This window comes from Schistocerca nitens, chromosome 3 (assembly GCF_023898315.1).
Source record: "Schistocerca nitens isolate TAMUIC-IGC-003100 chromosome 3, iqSchNite1.1, whole genome shotgun sequence".
Classification (NCBI taxonomy): domain Eukaryota; kingdom Metazoa; phylum Arthropoda; class Insecta; order Orthoptera; family Acrididae; genus Schistocerca; species Schistocerca nitens.
Window position 1 is genome coordinate 649993361 of NC_064616.1, and position 21237 is coordinate 650014597.

Below are 21237 nucleotides of genomic sequence, written 5' to 3' on the forward strand. Positions count from 1 at the left end.
AAAAATGCAATGTTTAGTTTATAACTCTCATCTATGCACTAAAGCAGTAGTGTGAAAAATCAACATGCAATTTACAACATGAGAAGTGTCCATGGACAGCTACACAGAAGCACTATTATATTTTCCAATAAATGAATGACTTTCAGTGACAAATATGTATGTACTGAACATTCATAATCTGCCTGTTAGCAGAAATTTTGCTTTTCCAGTCATTTTCTTTTTCATCATCTCAACAAATGCTGAAAGTTTATTAAAAAGTCTTTGTTGATAAAACAAATGCCATGTCTATATAAAACATCAGTAATACAGAAGAGAAGGGAGAAGAGTGGGATGTACTGATTAACAAAGGCAGGGGTCTTCCACAGCGGCAACAGGAAGTGATAAGATACCAACCCCCACCCACAACTGCTTCCTGCTCTAATTTGTAACAGACTAGAGTTGTTGAAGTTTACTGGTTGAAAATGTGGCAGCCTCTCATCTTCATACTGCTGCTCATTGCTCTTGTAAGTAACTTATTCTATTTTTTATTCTTTGACTACATTAAATGGGTGCCAGGTTTCTTGAATACTTCCAGCAGCATAAAAAGTCCTAGTTAACAATTTCATACAACAGTGCCTCTATCTTGCTGCAATATATCATAAACAGAAAAAGGAACTATATTTATGTTCTACCACTGATACAAAAATGTTTCACTGAAAAATTTAAGCTCAAACATCCACAAAGCATTATATGAATGTTTTCAGTGAAAATGATGAACTTTATCACACTAGCCTGCCTCTGGTTACACTCTAGTGACTGTCAGTTAAGCTGTGTCCAAGGAGTGGTAATGGTGCTCTTCAAGTACTTGGGCACCATGTTCACTGTAATGAATCCTATATGCTGATGCATAAAAGCACCTGAGATATATATTTTGAAAGAGGCATCATATAATGTATGAACACCTTGTGCACATTAAGCTGCCAAATACTGAGATACATATGACCTCACACAAACAATTTCAACATAATTTTCTTTATACAGTTTATTGATGAGAGCTAAAACCCAATGATGTCCCTTACATGTTAGTTTTGGTTCAAAAAACATCAAATATCCATAAATATTTTACATGGAAGAACAAATGTGGTTATAAGCTGTCATCTCTCCTTGTCACAAAGTTATCTGCACTGCACACTATAAGATTTTCTTATATTGTTGTCCTTGTTTGTGATGATAAATTACAGCAGTATATTTTTCATGTAAAGTACATCTATACAATTTACAGTAGACATATTAAAATAAAATTTAATTTTGAAGTACAGTGTATTCTATTACGAGTATTTTTCAGTATGGTCATCCAATGTGCTTTTTTCTAAAGTAAAGCAAATTCTGTGCACTTGTGTCAGTATGTGAATGACACAACAGCTCACAAATTATACATGATGCACCCATGAACAGTGTAGTGCACACAGCTCCTTGATTTTTAGAACATAAATAAAAGCCTCCTGGATATGTCTATTAATGGGCCAGGGAGCTAAGAGAGAACTTAGAAACAAGAATGTATTCTTGGTCAAGGGTTTATATGAATTAAGAGAGAGAGAGAGAGAGAGAGAGAGAGAGAGAGAGAGAGAGAGAGAAATTTAATTTGCCAGCGGTTGTAATTTGTCAGAACAAACAACTATTCTTTGTATTTGGAAGGTAACAAGTAACTTTCTTTACACATCTGAACTGATAAATTTCTGAAACTGATTTTCCATTGGGAAGCTAATGGTCCCACACAGTCTTCGTCAAATAATATTGAGTTTTAGAGCATTTAATCATTTTCCACTTACTCTTGGAGCAAGCAGCACTGTCATTGTACAGAACCTCTCTTCATAGGAGTTTAACTGGCTTTCTTTTGATATAAGGTATCATCAAAATATGACACTTTTGCTGCTGCTCATTGTAATATTTGTCTTGGTTCCAGCCAATTCTCACTCACTAATACTCTATTTTTATGACTATCCCTGAATTCACACCTCTAAGAGCTACAAGATTACTGGAATTTCTTCCAAAACTAGCACCACAACTCATTACATTAGCCCCATTATGTCAAGCACTTAATAACTGTACTGTATTTACCACAATCATTTCAATCAAACTAACATTTTATGGCACATCCTACAATATCTTACAAGTTGCTGACCGTTATTCTAACAGAAGCACATTAGCTGCTAGAGAACAATGGTGAACAACAAAACCAGAGAGACAAGATGTTTAATGTTTTCTAAAACATAATTATAATTAATGAAATAAGAAAATGATATTTCACTGCCGCAATATGACTGGATGTATAGCTGCCTTATTATGAACATTTACAACACCGCAGAAAAATAAACACCCATTACCACAAGCTGATATGAATGAATTACATTTATTTCAAAGAACAGCTGCTCTACAACAATTCTGAGAATAAGCACAAAAAGAAACAAGTAACCATGTAGATTAACTTCCCAACAATTAGTATCTGCTACAAATTGGTGAAATGTTTCCTCATTAATAGATTTAAATAAAATTAGCCCACCATTATATTATTTTCTTCCAAATTGCTTTATACCATACTAACTAAATCTTAAAAATATATCAAAATTGACAGGCACATGAATGGAAACCATGGTATTTCTCCTCTATAATATGTTTTGTGCATTTTTAATAGGCCACTTGAAACACTAAACTATTGGGACAATGAAGTATTTCATATAGGATCACAGTCATTTACTTTCACATTATCAGCTTTTCTGGCAACTTACCATTTTCAATTGCTTACACTGAAGCCAATGTGTTACACAAAATATATGATGCGTACAATGTAATATGCTTCAAAATTTATGGGCCAGTCCATATTACTACCGAGTAAAAACCGTAGCCTCAAAATTTTACAAAGTCACTATAAGTGGGTGTATATGATGTACATCTATATTTTTCATGCACAAGTGCTTGTACAGCAGTCGCGAACAAAAACAATGTTCCGTACTTATCAACCATTACCAGTAGTGTTATTAAAATGGTCAATGAGTATGTAATATTTTTCTCATTCACATTTACTACACCAGCAACTGCATATGAAAATGACAGATTTACTTTGCATACACCCGGAATGACTTTGCGAAATTATGAGGACAACATACGGCCACGTAAGTAACATAGACTGGCCCACACATTTTAAAGTGAATGACATCAAATGTTGTATGTAATATATGTTATACATCAGTTTGAGAGTAGGCTCTTAAAAATGTTACATTACCAAAATCAGCTGACTATGCGAAAATCAGTGACTGTGGAAAAATTTATTATCTTTTATTTCACATGGACTAACAGTTCTCTAATGTTCCAGGTAAAAAATGAACCAAATACATGGGGACATTCTTGTCCAACAGCATGTACTTGCCACTTAACCTTATTTAAAGACTTGTCACTCCACCGCTGGCTCAAAGAAAGAGGAAATCATCACCAAGAGACAAGACTACTGCCAACATCTAAGCAAAACAATGAGGTAAAATTATTCTCACATTATCGGACTACAACCTGAAAGCAGTGCTGACCCCAAATGCAAATGTAGTTTCTATACTATTTTAATTGTTAGCAGATGATCAGTGATAAAGAAAATTCATTATAAATATCTTCTAAAGTAGGTGACCGACTATTCTGTATTATTCCAAGTTATTTATGAAATATTGTTTCTCTGGAATTTTGGATGCAATTTCTAAATACGAGTATATAAGAAGTACTCGCAAAGTTTTATTCATCACCTTTAAAAACAATTACTTGATTAACTTTCTGTTTGTTTGCAAATAAATGTCTGCAGTCTCTGTACACATGAAATCTGTGTGACAGTACTGTAGCATGCAACTAAAGGAGTAAATAAGAAGACAGTGCAGCATACTGACAAAGTGGAGTATGGTGTGATAATTCATTTTCAGCAGCTAAAGAAGTACTCTGACTTGGCCTAACACAGCTGCAGCATTTTCACCGCACAATACACCAATTTACCAATGGGATGCACAATCTCGTTTTGGCTCCTTTAGTGGTGCAGGTATTCATGTGTGTACCAGGACTGCAGACATGTATCCAGGGGGAAAAAAACTGTGTAAATTTATTTTTTTGAAATCACAATTAAAACTTTATGACTAGCCACATACTTCCACTGTACCATCCACGATAAAAACTTTCAGTCAAGGGTAAGATAACTACAATAAAAAAAAACTTATTTCACATGTATATTTCCTGCTAAAAGTCTCTTCTGTTTAGTGCATTACTGTCTACAAATAATACTCCTCACTTATTGATATTCATTAAATCAAGTGTCAAATGATGATGATAAAAATATTATACCAGATTTCTGTATGAGAATGGTCACTTGTTAGTCATTAATTAATCAACCTAATCAGATTTGGATTCAGTCAAAGCTGCAAAATGTCCAAATCAATGAAGTATTTTAAACTGTTCATTTGTTCAAAGATTCTTAGTTATAACACCTAAAAAAGTCAGTTTTCAGACACAGGTGAAAATATGGGTAATTCATTAAACACAATGAAAAACTTGACTACACATTAAATAAATAAATAAAAATGAAGTAAAGTGTAAAGTGCACTGTCTGTAATAACGGGCTTTTTACAATTTTCTAATACAGCAATTAACTTTGGGAAAAAAAATAGTACCTGACATAAGAACAGAAGTATGTTACACCTGAGAATGAAAACACACACACACACACACACACACACACACACACACACACACACGTTTTGCAAGTCATTTACTCTGGTCAATGTATTTTACCTTTCATTTGATTATCTAGTAATCGGTCACTCTCCACTATTGCATTTGTAATTAATTATTTATTTTTTGTTCCAATGATCAAAAACCATTCACTTCATCTACAATGTAAGAAACTACCAATATACAGTGACAGAAAACAAACCCAGAACCAAGAAACAATTAACATAGAGTAATGAAATTTTGGGAATACATTTGTCTAGGTAATATATGTAAGTGGTTAACCATGCAATATTACAGGTTAGCATACGCATGAGAAAAGCCATTGTAAATACGAAATGCTGGTACATTAATTAGGGGTATAACCTCCAGACTCTTGAATGCAATCATGCAAACTAGTATGCATTGCATCATACATGTGCCAAATGTCAGTTTATAGGATGCAGTTCCAAGCCTGTTGCACTTGGTAAGTCAATATAGTGATGGTTAATGCTGGCTGTGGATGACACTGGATATGTTGTTAGATGATGAGCCACACGTGTTCGATTGGAGACAGATCTGGTGATCTAGCAGGCCAAAGCAGCATGCTGATACTACATACAGCATGTTGGGTAACAACAACGGTATGTGGGAGAGAGTTATCCTGTTTGGAAACATCCCCTGGAATGCTGTTCATGAATGGCAGCATAGTAGGCTGAATCATCAGACTGATGTACAAATTTGCAGTCAGGAAGCGTTGGAAAATCACAATAGTGCTTCTGCTGTCATACAAAATCACACCACAGACCACAGCTGCATGCGTAGGTCCAGTGTGTCTAGGCTGCAGACAGTGTGGTTACAGGTGCTCACCAGGCCACCTCCTAACCACAACACAGCCACCACTGGCACATAGGCAGAACTGACTTTCATCAGAAAATGCAACATATCTCTTCTGAAGTCAAAAACAGTGGTGGTTTGCAGTCGGTGAAATACAAACTACAGGGTGTCCAGCTCAGGCAGTCCTCGAAGTAACCGATTTGTAACATTTCATCGTGTCACTGTGGTGCCAACTGCTGCACAAATTGCCAAACACGACTGTCTTCCCTTTCGGTAGTGCCATGTCGCTGTATGGAGGCTGGGCTTCTTGAGACTGTACCTTCCGTGAACACTGCTGCCAGCAGTCATGTAGAGTGCCTACATTCCTGCCAAGTTTTTCTGCAGTATTGCAGAAGCAACATCCAGCCTCTCCTAACCCTATTACATGATCTGGTTCGAAATTAGTGAGTTGCTATTTATGGCATCTTTGTCACTTTAAAGGCATTCTTGACTAACATCAACTCACTATGTCCAAGCTCAAGGGTAACTTTACTCTCCTGACCATTACAGTGCATATTTAAAGCATACCTGATTTTCACTCTCACAGGGGTGCTACTACAACCACCCTTATGCACCAGGTGTTAAATACGAATAGGCATCATCTTTCATATTTAGAAAGAAACCTACCAACTTTTGTTTATCTCCCACAACTCCTCCTTGCATTTGGGATTTTTTTTAGTAAGTGTATAACAACAAGATATATCATATAACCAATTCCATTACTTATTAACATTATAAGCACTTTATTCAAAAGTGTATCCTGATGGAGACAACTCCATACAGTATAGATTGAATAAGAACAAGAAGGAGTAAAAGCAGAAGTATGAGGGAGTTGAAGTAAGCACTCACTATATATTATTACTATTATTATTCATATGGTTTACAGCATTAAACACAGCAAATGAGTTCAAAGTGCTGGATTTTGTATTTTATCACTAGTCTGACACTTCCAAAGCACCCAGGACAGCACTATGTATTGGTGGATCATTGACATAAATTCTAGTAAAGTTGCTTTCTGCAGTTTATTGATGGATAGATTACCAGTATTAGTGGTTTTCAAGTGCCCTCTAACATCTCTTGGCACTCTTCCCAGTATACAGAGAATCACTGGGACCACTTTCACTGGTTTATGCCAGAATTGCAGTAGTCCACTTTTCAAGTCCTCATATGTGCCAAGATTTTCAAGCTGTCTCTTACTGATTTTGCTATCACCTAGAGTTGCAATGTCAATGATCCACAATTTCTTAAGTCTGAAGTCCCACAGTAATTTGGCATGTTTGTTTCCGTCAAATTTTTCTGCTTTGTGGTCCCACCATTTGCTTGCTACCAGCAGATGTCAAATTGACATAAGTTATAGTGGATCATTCATGTCACATCATCATGCCTATGTTTGTAATCAGTCTAATCTCTTTGCAACAGCTCAAAATATGATCAACTGTTTCGTCAGTCTCTTTACAGAGTCTGCAATTTTGGCCTTGTGCTGCTTTCTCGATTCTGGCTTTTACGACATTAGTTCTGATGACTTATTGACTTGTTCTTGGGCAGAAAAAATTAGTCTTGTCCAGTGTTACATTGGTGAACCATGATAAGATATTTCTTTAAATATTTTGCTTTCAACCTTCTTCAAAAACACAGCCCATGAGATGCTTTACTGCACATGCTGTCAGTCCAACACTGGAGTACAGCCTTCAGGTACTGATTCTTCATTTGCTGTATTCTAGAAGCCGTCTGAAGTTCACTGAGATGTACAAGTCAGCTAAGTGTCATCAATTAGAAAGACTTCAACCAGGATGACAAAAAAACTACAGACGGGGTTTATCACTCAATTATGCCATGCAATCATTTCATCTTGTTGTTAGTAACTAATCAGAGTTGATTATTTGCTAACTTCCACATGGTCTGACAATACTTGTTTCTCTTTTTCTGTTATCTGCCTCACTTTCAAGGGTCATCTACTGCCTGCTTTTCTGAGCAAGTATAGCCTGACAACGTCACTGCAAGAGTGGAGTGCTTGCTTAACTGTCATGAGTTTTCTTGTATTCCTGTCCAAACTATGTAACTCTACTACTGTCCAGTTCACAATCCCTGCAGTTTCTGATGCTAAGTATGGCCCAGGCACTGGGTACCTTGATTATATTGCCACCATTCAGTTTGCTTTTCAAAATGTTACTGAACCTCTGAGTTTATGCTTTGTTGACCACATTTTTTACATGCTCATGCTTGATGAAATCCAATTTCAAAGTGCCTATGTATCTGTAGGCTTCAGAGCACTTTACATTTTGTCCGTTTCGTACTTTTGATGCCTCCACTTGGTGATTTGGTTTTTCTTCAATGCCATTTGAGATTTTGCTCTTCTTTAGTGCTAATGTGACACACTTGTCTAAGCCAAATTCAATGCTGATATCACTGCTTACGATTCGGACTGTATGTGTCAGAGAGAGAATTTCAGTTTCAGACTTCCCTTACAGTTTCATGTCATCCATTATAAGTATAATTATAATTATTTTTATTATTTGATGCACACACAGTAAGTTAAGCTACAAAAAAAAGTGTAACTGATGTCTTATATCTTAATTTAGGCATTTTATGAAGAAGACATGTATCCACCAGACGAGACACCAGACTACGAGAATGTATTACTTAAAATGGCTATGTGTGTATTGCCAGCTGAGGCTGATCTCCATGATCTCTTCAGACAAATACCTACTGATGTTCAAGTAAGTATTCCTATTAGTCAGTTGGTTTCATGTTCCCTCGATCATTTTGCACCATGAATAGTAATCATGTAAAACAAGTCATTTTACATTCACATTGTAAATTAATTTGAAAATCAGTTATATGTTTTTAACTTTATTTCATTGCTTTAAATATAAAGATGTGAGTTAGTAATTGCCACCCACTACCTTTTACACATTACAATAATAGAAATTCTTCTACAAAATAGAAGAAGTTGTCAAAGAGCAAATTTTTCAGTTTCTTCGCAAGTTTTACTTTGCTGTCTGTCAGAAATTTCATATCGCTGGGTGGGTGAACAAAATTTTTAAAATTTTTGTTCTAGCATTGTGCACCCATTTTTGTGTTAAAGACAACCTTAACGTAGAGAAATGAATGACTTTTTCCTTCTGGTAGTGTAATTATGCACATCATTATTACTTTCAAACGGTAGTGGTTTATTTCCAACAAATTTCATGAGGGAATAAATATACTATGAAACAGTAACCAGAATGCCCAACTCATTAAACATATGTCCACAAGATAATTGTGGGTGAGCACCACATAATATTCTTACATCTTGTTTTTCCACAATGAAGACTTACTTTCTTAAAGCTAAGTTGTCCCAGAACATTATTCCATATGACATTAATGAAAGAAAATATACAAAATACTAATTTGTGCCTCCCCTAGATTTTCAATGATTCTGTGTGCAAATGTACTTGAATTAAGTTGTTTTAAGAGTTCCAATATGTGTTTTTTCCAGTTTAAATTCTCGTCAGTATGAGCACTTAAGAATTTTGAAGTTTCCATCCTATCTATTATTTCCTCACCCTGTGCTACATTTATCATTGGTGTAGTACCCCTAAACGTGCAAAACTGAATATGTTGTACCTTCTTAAAACTGGGAGGAAGATCATTAGCAGAAAACCCATCAATGATAGTTTTAAGAACATTGTTTACCATTTCTTTTTATTCTGTTCAAAAAAAAAAAAAAATGTTCAAATGTGTGTGAAATCTTATGGGACTTAACTGCTAAGGTCATCAGTTCCTAAGCTTACACACTACTTAACCTAAATTATCCTAAGGATGAACACACACCCCCCCATGTCCGAGGGAGGACTCTAACCTCTGCTGGGACCAGCCGCACAGTCCCACAGACCGCTCTGCTAATCCTGCATGGCTTTTTATTCTGTATGTATGCTAGTATTGATTACAATACTAGTATCATCTACACAAAGAATTAATTTTGCTTGTTGTATGTTACACGGAAGATAGTTTACAAATGAGGAACAATAGTGGACCTAAGATTGAGCCTTGGGGAACCCCCATACATAATTTCTCCCCTGTTAGAATTATGTCCCCAGACTATATTGGCTGAATCACAAAGTACAATTTTATGCATTCTTTTGGTTAGGTACCACATTATCTGTTGGTGGCTATACCAGAAAACTTCAATTTATGTAAGACAATACTGTGATTCACTCAGTCAAATGCCTTTGATGGGTTGCAGAAAATACCAACCAGTGCTATTTTATTATTTAGTGCTTGTAAAATTTAGTGAGAGAACATGTAAATGGCACAGTCAGTAGAGTAACACTTCTGAAACCCAAACAGTGATTTGCTGAGGATATTATTGTTTATTGTTGCTAAGGTGAGATACTGTTCTAGAATACATCACCTTCTCAAAAATTTTCGAACATGTCAGCAGTGAAACTGATCAGCAGTTGCTGTCATCTTTCTTATCACCTTTCTTAAAGAGGGGTTTCATTTTCTCTGGAAAAATGCCCTGACGTAGTGATGCATTACATAATGCATTACATAATGCATTACATAATGCATCACTATGTCAAGGCATTTTTCCAGAGAAACTGAAACCCCTCTTTAAGAAAGGTGATAAGAAAGATGACAGCAACTGCTGATCAGTTTCACTGCTGACATGTTCGAAAATTTTTGAGAAGGTGATGTATTCTAGAACAGTATCTCACCTTAGCAACAATAAACAATAATATCCTCAGCAAATCACCGTTTGGGTTTCAGAAGTGTTACTCTACTGACTGTGCCATTTACATGTTCTCTCACTAAATTTTACAAGCACTAAATAATAAAATAGCACTGGTTGGTATTTTCTGCAACCCATCAAAGGCATTTGACTGAGTGAATCACAGTATTGTCTTACATAAATTGAAGTTTTCTGGTATAGCCACCAACAGATAATGTGGTACCTAACCAAAAGAATGCATAAATTTGTACTTTGTGATTCAGCCAATATAGTCTGGGGACATAATTCTGACAGGATAAGACTGGAAATATTATATGGCAACAAATCTTTAGTAATCTATTGGAGACACCATCAAAACCAGATGAGCTTTCATTTTTTAGAGAATGTATAATTTTCTTGATTTCAGAAGAAGTTAGTGATACATTCATATGACTGAATTTTATACGAGTTACTTTTTTAACATATTGCTGTGATTTTTCTCTTGGCCTCTTTGTCCCTATGCTTTCTACTACATTTAAGAAATTATTATTGAATACACTCATAATTTAGAGTCCTTCCACTCAGTTCAGTTGTGATGTTATCCTATTCTGTGACTGGTTGTCCTGTCTCTCATTTCACCACATTCCATATACCCTCAAGTCTGTTGTCAGAATTACCGATTTGTGACATAATGTGTATAATTCATAATTTTTAATAACCTTTTTAGTAATTTTGAGTTGTTTTTGTAGTTTGCAACTACAGCAGGATCTCTACTTGTTCCTACCAACAGATATATTTCCTTTTTCCTTTCACAATATACTTTAATCCCTCTTAGTGATCCATGGTTTTTTCACATGGCGCTTTAATTTCCTTTCTGGTTAGCTTACGCAGAAAGCCATTTGTAAACAATTATATGAATTTATCATGAAATAGGTTAAATTTTATGTTAGTGTTTGGTTCATTATAAATTTCATACAAGCTTGTAAGCTATTCTTAAAAACATTTGTCCTGGAGTCATCAATTATTCTAACTCATTTCCACTGACGTGTATTCATACTGTATAGCATTATGTTATTTATCCTAACACACTGTACATCATAATCAGAGAGACAATTTATTACTGCATAAAAAATTGCTTTCTTGCTTTGAGCTACATCAAGGAAAACATTATTTACTAGAGTCCTACTGCCTTTATCCACCTGTACTGTAAACTTAATTACTGGGATCACATTGTATGATCTAATTAAAGTTTCCAGATCATTTTTCCTATCATAACACACACACACACACACACACACACACACACACACACACACACACACACACTCCAAATTTCTCAATCCATAGGTTCCTTTTCTAAGGAAACTAAAGTAAAAGTTGACAAGATGCCTTTCTTAATCTCTGTTGATCTGTCATGGTTACGGGACTCTGGCCAGTCAGATTTTTTTTTTTTTTAAACTAATGATTTCAGAACTTATTATTTTATTTACATTACCTGTTTTGGCATCTCATTAATGCCATCTCCAGACCCTTCATGTTAAAAACAATGAGTATATGTCAAAGTATACCACTAGTTGACATTACAGAAAATTAAGTGTAGAATGAAATACCCTTGAAACCTACGAAATGCAACAGTAAGAAGAGTACCTGTACACACACAGCACAACAAAGCAGAATATGCACATATACTGGTTTGCATCGAAACCAACTATTTTGACATAATGGAGCCATAACAGAACATGCCAAACATTATAAAAAATAGACAGTACTCAATACTGGGTGCATAAACAAATCAATCTTGTTTAGTTTTTTTTTATAAAAAAAATTTCATAACTCATATAGATGAGAATCATCATAGTTCTCATGCAAAACAATCCTCATTCAAATTAAAAGTCACTATTTGACCTATGAAGTACGCAGTAGCGCGTGCATATCTATTGCCCAAGTAATATCACCACTAGTGATATGTGAGTATTAGTTGCCAGAATGTAAAGAAACGCAACCAGAGGCAAAACCCAGCAGTCGACAAATTACCAAGTGAATAACGATAAGCAAAGAACTTGTGAGGAATATTTATAAAATACCTAGATGGCATAATGTTATATATCAAATCTAAAAATAAAAAGATGTGACGTAGAGTCTCTTAAACATCAGTTAATCAACAGGCAAATAATACTAGGGGGATAAGCAAGGAACCCCAAATACCATATTAACCATGAGGAGTCCCCTGAATATTTCAGTTCACCATGTAATTACTATTCCTGTAGGAATATAGGCTACCTACGTATTTACAGAATGACAAAACCTATCCAAATATTGACTAACACACAGCAAACTGTTTCGCAGAAGCTAGTGTGGGGATGGGCCAGGCTAAAAGTAGGGTGAGTACTGCTTAAGTTCTTTGCTTATCGTTACTCTCTTAGTAATCTGTCAGCCATTGGGTTTTGCCTCTGGTTGTGCTTTTTGGTATTCTGACAACTACTCTCAAGTATCACTAGTGACGATATTACTTGGGCAAAAGATATTCACACTACTGTGTACATCATAGGTCAAATTTCGACTTTTAATTTGAATGAAGATTGTTTTCCCTAAGAAATATGGCAATTCTCATCTATATGAGCCACGGATTATTTAAAAAAAACTACACAAGATTTATTCATCTGTGCACCTGATTTACAATATTGTCTTTTTTTAAATGTTTGTCATGTTCTATTATAATTCTGTTGTGTCAACGTAGTTAGTTCTGAAGTTAACCAGTATCTGTACATATTCCGCTTCGTTGCAGATTTGCGTGCACAGGTACACTTCTGAACACTGCATGTTGCATTTTGTAGGTTTTAAGAACTTTTGTTGTTATACTTCATTTTCTGTAATGCCAATTAATGGTATGCCTTGACATATACTACATGTATTGTTGTTTTAAACATGCAGAGGCCTGAAGACTGTGTTAATGAGATGCTCAAACTGAATAGTTTCTGAAAACCTCAGGGTGTCTGATGATTTTGCTGTGGTAAAAGATGTCTTTTTTGGTGAGTATGTCTGTTTGGTTCAATTCAAAATAGTCTGTGAACTACAAAGAAGAGACTGGATATGAAAAATATGAATGTATTATGACAAGACCAGCTCAGATCCAGAGGAATAAGATATCCATCCAAGTTGCACAAAAGAACAGTGTATACAAGTGTGGCAAACTGACTGCTTAATTTCATACTGTTATGAGATCTCTCGACACTAAATCGCAAAGGTACAACTGAACAGATTTTCATTTACTGCACACAAAGTTTCCTTAACATGAATTACTGTAAATAGAAATTTCACTGGGAGTTTCATGATAGTCACAAAATTCCCAGAAGCTGCAGAACTCTGCAGATAATTTTTTCATGTATTTTTGTAATGTTTCGATGAATTACTCTAAACTGGGACTGAATTTCACTTGCATAAAATACTTTGTCTTGATCACAGCCCCCGCTTTCAACCAACAGCCATTTTCAATACTTATTTTTGCTAACATTTTAATTTTACCGTATAAATCTCAGATTGTGTGTCTTCTTATATGGTTGATAGTTTTCTCTGACAGTACAAGTGGCTTGTGACTCCAGGAGCAATTATGTGTACTGAGCAGGTGAATGACTAATTTCATAGCAACTTTGAAAAAGATATCTCTAAACACAGCTTATGTTCTCAGCAAAGCTAGGTATATTTGTGGATGCCAGATCTTAACATATTCCTCATTTCCATGCACAATTTTATGTCATCCAAGTTGATTAGTAAGGTTTCTCAACATAATTAATCTTGCATTCTGCAGTGGACTGTGTTTTGTTTTGAAACTTCCTGATAAATTAAAGCTGAATGCCAGACCAAAAGTTGATACCCACTGATGTGCCACAAAAGAGCAGTGTATAAAAGTACGACAAATTGACAGCTTGGATTGGGAAGAAACCCTTACCCTTCATGTTATATCATGTTAAGTACCCTCTGCTACGCACTTCACAATGGCTTGTAGAGTGCATAGTTGAAATTGACATAGAATTACCAACTTTAACACTTGTGGGCAATGATTTTGATAAATTAACTATCCTTGCAACGTTCTTGGTTTGAGTCCAGAACCGGCACACATTTTTAATTTGCTGTAACTCAGTCAACAGGCTGGAATAAAGTAACACAATCCATCTTCCCTACATTTGGCTAATAAATGACCGAAAACAACTAAAATACTGAAACTATCAGGATGAATGATGGTTAGTTTAACCACAGAGTTATAAAGTGTACAGAAGAGCAATACCTGCCTGAAAGAAAAATTCTTTTTTTGGTTCCCAAGAACATGTGACACAGTTTAGTAACATTGAACATTTTGCTATCAAAACTTGTGAACATACAAAAATTGAGTACTGGAAGGGTGGTCAGGATAAAAGTGGAAGAGAGCTACAATGTCAACAAAACTGTTTTCCTCACATTGGATAAAATCTCAGCATATGGGTAACATATTTTTCAAGCAAAGTATTTCTCATTATCCAAAATTTCGTAAAATTCCTATGGAGTGGGAATAGCATCATACATGGAACTAACACATTTGTTTCTCAACACCACGCCTACTGTGTACACAGACTCCGCTAAATGAGGCGAAATAATGATTGTTTTTATGCCAAACTATGTTTTGCATCATTTCCTTCTGTGTTTAAAGTTTGCACACAAGATAATGTGCAGTCAAGTTACATTCTGGCATTTTAGGTTCCTCTGAAAGTGATAAACACCACATATCTTTCACTGGTAACAGTTCTCTCTTTTCATCCTCCAAATATACTTAATTATCTAACCTTACAGTGTGGAAGCAAACACCTATTACACAAGAAATGCTTATTTTATTATCTGTGAAATATCTGTGATTCAAATGAAATTCAATGTCTTATTTCAGGTACTGTCTTTACTACAAGGCAGCAACACTGGAAACATAAATCTGGAGTTCCAGCACACAAATGGCTTCCAAAATTTAATAGTGCTTGAGGTGTTGGGGTATGACAAGGATGAAGATACAAAGTATCATAGCAGAGTACGAAGGCGAAACACTGACATAAATAGTGCCGATGGTGAAATAATATTACATGATAACGTCATGAAACATCTAACATCATTACAGTATGTGAACTTACAAAATGTGAAATTACGTGGCGAAGTTAAAAAAAATACCCCTCAGTCAATTGGAATATCAAATTCTATATTTGATATTAATTTAAACAAACTTTCTGAGGGTTACTCATTGGAAAATGAACAGTATTTTAGCACGAATGATAATGCTGATCAACATTTTGTGTCATTTATAGCTCCAGAAACCAGTGACAATGAAATTCTTCCATATAGTGAATACATCAAGGAGCAAAACAATGCCGGCTTGTCAGTATTTGCTGGCTTATCACAGCTTGTATTTTTGAGAATAGTTAATTGTGGACTGCATAAGGTAAACTGGGAAATGTTTGAAGGGCTCAGTTCCCTTGAATATCTCTCACTAGAAAGAAATCATCTTCTATTTCTTCCAGAATTTGCATTTCATGGAACACCTAATCTAAAAACTCTCTCTCTTGCACGAAATAAATTACTAAACCTGCACAGTACTTGTCTTGCGGGACTTCTTGAATTAGAGAAATTGGACTTGTCTCATAATAATTTTTCACATCTCTCTGAACTATCTTTACCTCCTTTCCCCAAACTTCATACTGCTAATTTCAAGCACAATCCTCTAGAAGCAATCTTTGCCAGTACATTTGAAATTATGAATGCAACATCTGTACTGTATATTGGAGGAGATGGATCTACATTAGATATAAAACCTAATTCTTTTGTAGGATTACAGGCATTAAAAAAATTGAATATATATAACGTTGGGGTTCCTCTGCTGGAAAGGGAACTGCTTAGAGGAATGCCAAAACTTACCGATCTTGAAATGACGGGCACAATTAATGCCCTGTCATATGATGCTTTTCTTGAGGTGCGAAAACTTGAAAGACTTGTTCTCAACCACTGCAACCTGAAAACAATTTCTATGGATGCCTTTTACGGTTTATACTCCTTAATTCATCTTGATTTGTCTAATAACTTTTTAGAATCACTGCCACCAAATCTTTTCGATCAACAGACATCCCTAAAGGAACTTTTACTTCATAACAATTACCTCACTGAATTACCCACTGGTTTCTTCAGGAATGTTCCCGCAAAAATGATACGTCTTGATGGCAATCCTTGGCACTGTTCATGTGCAATGTCAGACTGGCAGCCAGTAGCAATTAACAAAGTAAAGCAGAAGGTTATGAAGTTCTGTGACTTCCATTACGATAAGGGCAGCATGTGCAAGACAGACCACGAGGAATACGTGTATGACAAGAAAGTTGTCCCACGATGCAATACGCCTAAGAAATATAAAAACTGGACTGTTTTCCACACTTTACGAAAACAATTACGCTGTACATCAAGAAAATATTTGAAGGCATACAAAAAAGTTCAGCTCAAAAAACAATTTGATTCTGGAAAAGCTTTGCGCAAACAAAAGAATGAAAAATATCAAATTCAGCAAGCCATTAGGAGTAATTTGAAGACTTCAGTAATACCCCAATCAGAGAAGCTTCCATCATACGCTGACAATGAACCGGGAGAGCCACAAAAAAATGCAACAAGAAAAACAGACATTTCTAATGTAGTATCAGCAAATGGTAACACATTTAAGTTACCTGATATGTCTCAGGAATCAGTAAGAAAGGTAAATTTTATAGAACAGACTGACAGCAGCAACAAACTCAAAAGTGATATTAACAATAGCACAGACCTGCCATCATCCTATAACATTACAGTGATGGAATCAAAACCTTTGAAAGTGGTTAATGTACAAAACAATGATGCAGGACAAAAAAAAATTGTACCTACCACAAACAGAAAATCTGATGAGAGGGAGGATGGCACAATTAACTATAAGCACAAAGAAAAGGCAGCACAAAAATCCAACCAATCAAAGTATGACGATTACTCAGCAGAGCTACAAAATAGAAATTTTCACAAAGATCACACCAGAAATGTTCCACAAAAATCACTTAATATTTATGACAACAATGGAGAAATATCCAAAAAAGCTTGGAAACTTGAGCTCAAGAGAAAGCACGAAGAAAAACTTCGAAAATATGCAGCAAACCTGTGACATTTCACATGAAAATAAATTATTTTGTTCCAGGAAATGATGATTGACTAATAACTTATTTTTAAGTTCATAAAGCTCCATTTAGAGCCCATCACACAATCACGAAAGTGATTAATGATGAATTTTTGTATATAGGTATTTATATACAGCTGCTGCTGTAGGGGCCTTTGAAACTTTGTCAGCCTCACAATTAAAAAAAAAAACTGTAAATACTTTGGTAAATTTATTCAATGGGTACAGTGACAGAATGTATTAAATGGACTGGAATTTTCATGTATCTTTGTTATGCATATATTAATTATCTTTTTTTTTTTGCACCTTCAAGTAAAGTATAGTGTTATTGCCACCACCACCACAACCACCACCACCACCACCACCACCACCAATAGTAGTAATTGTACTATGTCATGATTACTAATAACTACTTGAGAATTTTGCACATGCACTCTGAAAGAATCCTTGAAGCCAAACCTTCAGCTATCATACCCACCCACTCTTTCCATATTTGGCAAAACTGGTGAATTAAGCAAACAGCCAATAATTAGGAATTTGTTTACAAAAATCATTTTGACACTGCATGAAAACAAACTGCCCTTTAATTTCATTTCAGTCACAAGTCTGTGTGTGTTAATTCTGACTCATTATACATACTTTTATGTACAAGACATTTCATGTAAAATGTGTTAGCCATAACAATTGTAGTATATGAAGATTCAATTGTTTTAACTATGCACCTACTAGGATGATATTTTTATGCTGTAACAGCAAATCTAATAATTACATGTTAATGATGATCATTTGACAAAGATGGCCACGTAGAACACTTCTTGCATGTTCTTGCAGCTATTTCATGTCTTCCTATTACCAAAACTTGTAAAATTACTGAATTCCTAACAAGGACGGTCTTTCCGTTCTGAACTGAACAGAACTGAAAATAAAGAATTATATTTTGTATTGTGGTAATTTAAATTCTATTCACCTCCAGTAAATCCCTTGGACTTTAAAGGACTGTCATCTAAGTGTTAAAATGCATGATGTCAATTTAATTATCAATAGTAAGTTTTGAAACATTCAGCAAAGAATTCCTAAAACAATTCCTTTTATGAAGCCTGCTTACAAAGGAAAAACTGCACATATTTTTAGTCTAAGCCTATAGAACAAAAGGTACATTGGATAAAGAACATACAAGGTATGTTTAAGAAAATCAGTTAATAATTGCCATTAACACTGTCTGTATCAAACCAAAACTTATGTTAATTAGCACATATTTTTTCAATCTTTTATTAACACATTTACCATGCACTATCACTACACCCAGCTAAAAAAATACGCAAATAGTATGTAAAGTGAATTTCCAAGGGAAAAAATAATCAACACATTTCATAAGGCTGTATAATTTGTTTTACAAGGTGTTCAGTGCTAATAACATGGAAGCTACTGAAATATGAGTCCAGACACCTTTTTTACCATCAGTCATCAACTCAGTATAAATAGTCATCAAAGACAGTATACTTCGAGCACAGTATAACATCCCTAAACATAATTCTATCCCTAAAAATTCATGCACATGAGAACAGTTATGATACTCCACCCATAACACATACTTGAGACTGCTACTAACATACATATTCGAATATCATACATGTGTTATATAAAAATACCTACAAGTTTTGTCCAAATATTTGTATTAGACTAAGCACTATTAAGCTCTCAGTAACAACAAATAGCCACAGACATTCTGCTTTCAACAACAACATACAATACATTGCTAAATACACTATGTAGCATAACAGTACATAAATGAACACTTTCTTTCCATCTTTGCTCTTCTTGATTCTCACTCTTAGCCTTCTAAGATCAATTCTCATTCATTTTTTATATCCTGCAATCTCTCTCTATCCATTTATTAGTATCGGCCTGACTTGTTTGTTTCTATTCCCCACTTCCCTTCTATTCTTCCCCACCAATAACTTTTGCTCACTTAAACCTCCCTCACTCAATCTTCCTGTATTTTTTCTTCTTCAATTGCACCATGCAATTTTGAGATTATCTCTCTCTATTCCGGGGTCTCATCACCTGTAGTATGTTACTGGAGCCATGTGCATGTACAAAGGTGTGTCCTAGGGTGATGTGCAGTAGCAGAAGACAAAATATCACGTGACGTACCAGCCAATAGTGTCAGTCAGTTGTGCCTGCCTGTAATATGCACTTCAGGGTGCACACAGAACATTTAGTGTGTATTTTCGTGTTATCTTATGTATGCTGAGGATATTTTGGAATTGCAATGGCACTTATCCCAGCGCTGCCAGTTACTAGTGAAGCTGAAATGTGAGATCTCTCTCTCTCTCTCTCTCTCTCTCTCTCTCTCTCTCTCTCTCTCTCTCTCTCTGCCAACCCGCCTTCTTACTTACAGTATTCTTCTGAAATGCAAGTACAGTTTCTTACCAATATGCTACCTCAATCACTGATTCCAATAAGATTCTGGAAATTGTAAGGAGTTTATCATATAACTGCCCAGATGGCTGCCTGTATTAGCATGCCACTTCCAGGATTCATGGAGGCACACTGGCCGTGGATCAAATTCACCTGGTACACACATCATTATGCCATGAGTAAATATTCTCCAAAACAATGAAAGAATAAGCACAGAGCCATTCATATACCAGTAAGAATAACTTCATAATGTGGCTACTGTTATGATACTAGAGTGAAAGGTAAGAACACTAAATTCAGCATTGTTTTAGCAACATTTTCAGCTGAAAAGTGGGAATGTTTAATACAGCCTGCAATATGGTGGAAATTGCTATCGGAGCCCTTTCAGAATGAAAATAACATGATGTTACTTGCAGGAACAATCAAAACAACGAGAAGCTCATACTTTCATCAATGATATCAAATACAGGATTTAAAAAAAAAATCTGAAGAGATGCAGGAATATGGATGAAACAACAGACAAATCCATCAGAGTTCAAATACATTTAAAAATTCTGTACTTTTGTTATCTATGAGGGTCAGAACTTTAATAGTGGCAACTATTTATTTACAGCTTGTACAAAATAGGTACATGATTCAAAGTTTTACTGACCTTCAAAGTAGTCACCAGCATTGTATAACTCGTTGCCAGCGATGTGGAAGTCGTAGGATACTCTTAGCAGTGCCAGTTGTGTTGACAGTTCGAGCACCGCGGTCTATTGCCTGACAAATTTGTAGCAGTTCTGAAGCAAAAGCTGTAAAGTGTTTTCTTCAGTTTAGAAATCGAGTTGAACTCACGAGGGCTTAAGTCAGGGGAGAGCAGTAAGTGGTATAGCACTTAGCAGCCCCATCAATCGAACAAATTAGTAACAGCTTGCACTGTATGTGCTTGAGCATTGTCCTGCAAAATGGTCACGTCCCGCAGAAGGTGTCATTACTTCTGTCTCTAAGCTGGTCATAGGTTGTGTTCCAAAAATGAACAGCATAGAGACAGAAGTGATGACACTTTCTGCAGGACCTGACCAGTTTGCAGAACAATGCTCAAGAACGTACAGTGCAAGCTCTTACCGATTTGTTTGATTGATGGGGCTGCTAAGTGCTATACCACCTACTGCACTCCCCTGACTTAAGGGGCTCCGGAAAGGCTCAAAATCATGAAAAGTTCAATTTTTACTTTTTTGCGTTTTCTGAATCTGCAGACTATTACCTTTTAATAGATATATAATTTATTCAATTCCGAAGACTACAACTATTTTTAAATTTTTTTTGAAATGTGTTCTACATGGGCGTGACCCACTGTGGCGCTGTT

General features: G+C 35.5%; 2 protein-coding genes across 2 annotated transcripts in view; one reads left to right on the forward strand and one right to left on the reverse strand.

Annotated features, from left to right (window-relative positions):
* The window catches only part of LOC126248613 (congested-like trachea protein), a 161008-nt gene that overhangs the window by 9385 nt on the left and 130386 nt on the right, over nucleotides 1–21237 (reverse strand). The window lies entirely within an intron of this gene.
* On the forward strand, nucleotides 406–18379 carry LOC126248612 (slit homolog 2 protein-like). The gene is made up of 4 exons (XM_049949759.1): nucleotides 406–503; nucleotides 3350–3508; nucleotides 8166–8303; nucleotides 15192–18379. Exons 1-4 carry the CDS (start codon nucleotides 462–464, stop codon nucleotides 17454–17456), a joined length of 2604 nt encoding a protein of 867 aa, XP_049805716.1. The 5' UTR covers nucleotides 406–461; the 3' UTR covers nucleotides 17457–18379.

Bases quoted from the DNA above. Each gene is read 5' to 3' on its own strand.
- LOC126248612 (XM_049949759.1), top strand. From the start codon at position 462: ATGTGGCAGCCTCTCATCTTCATACTGCTGCTCATTGCTCTT. The intron at 3,509-8,165 runs GTAAAATTATTC...ATCTTAATTTAG, and splicing joins CATCTAAGCAAAACAATGAG to GCATTTTATGAAGAAGACAT. The intron at 8,304-15,191 runs GTAAGTATTCCT...GTCTTATTTCAG, and splicing joins AAATACCTACTGATGTTCAA to GTACTGTCTTTACTACAAGG.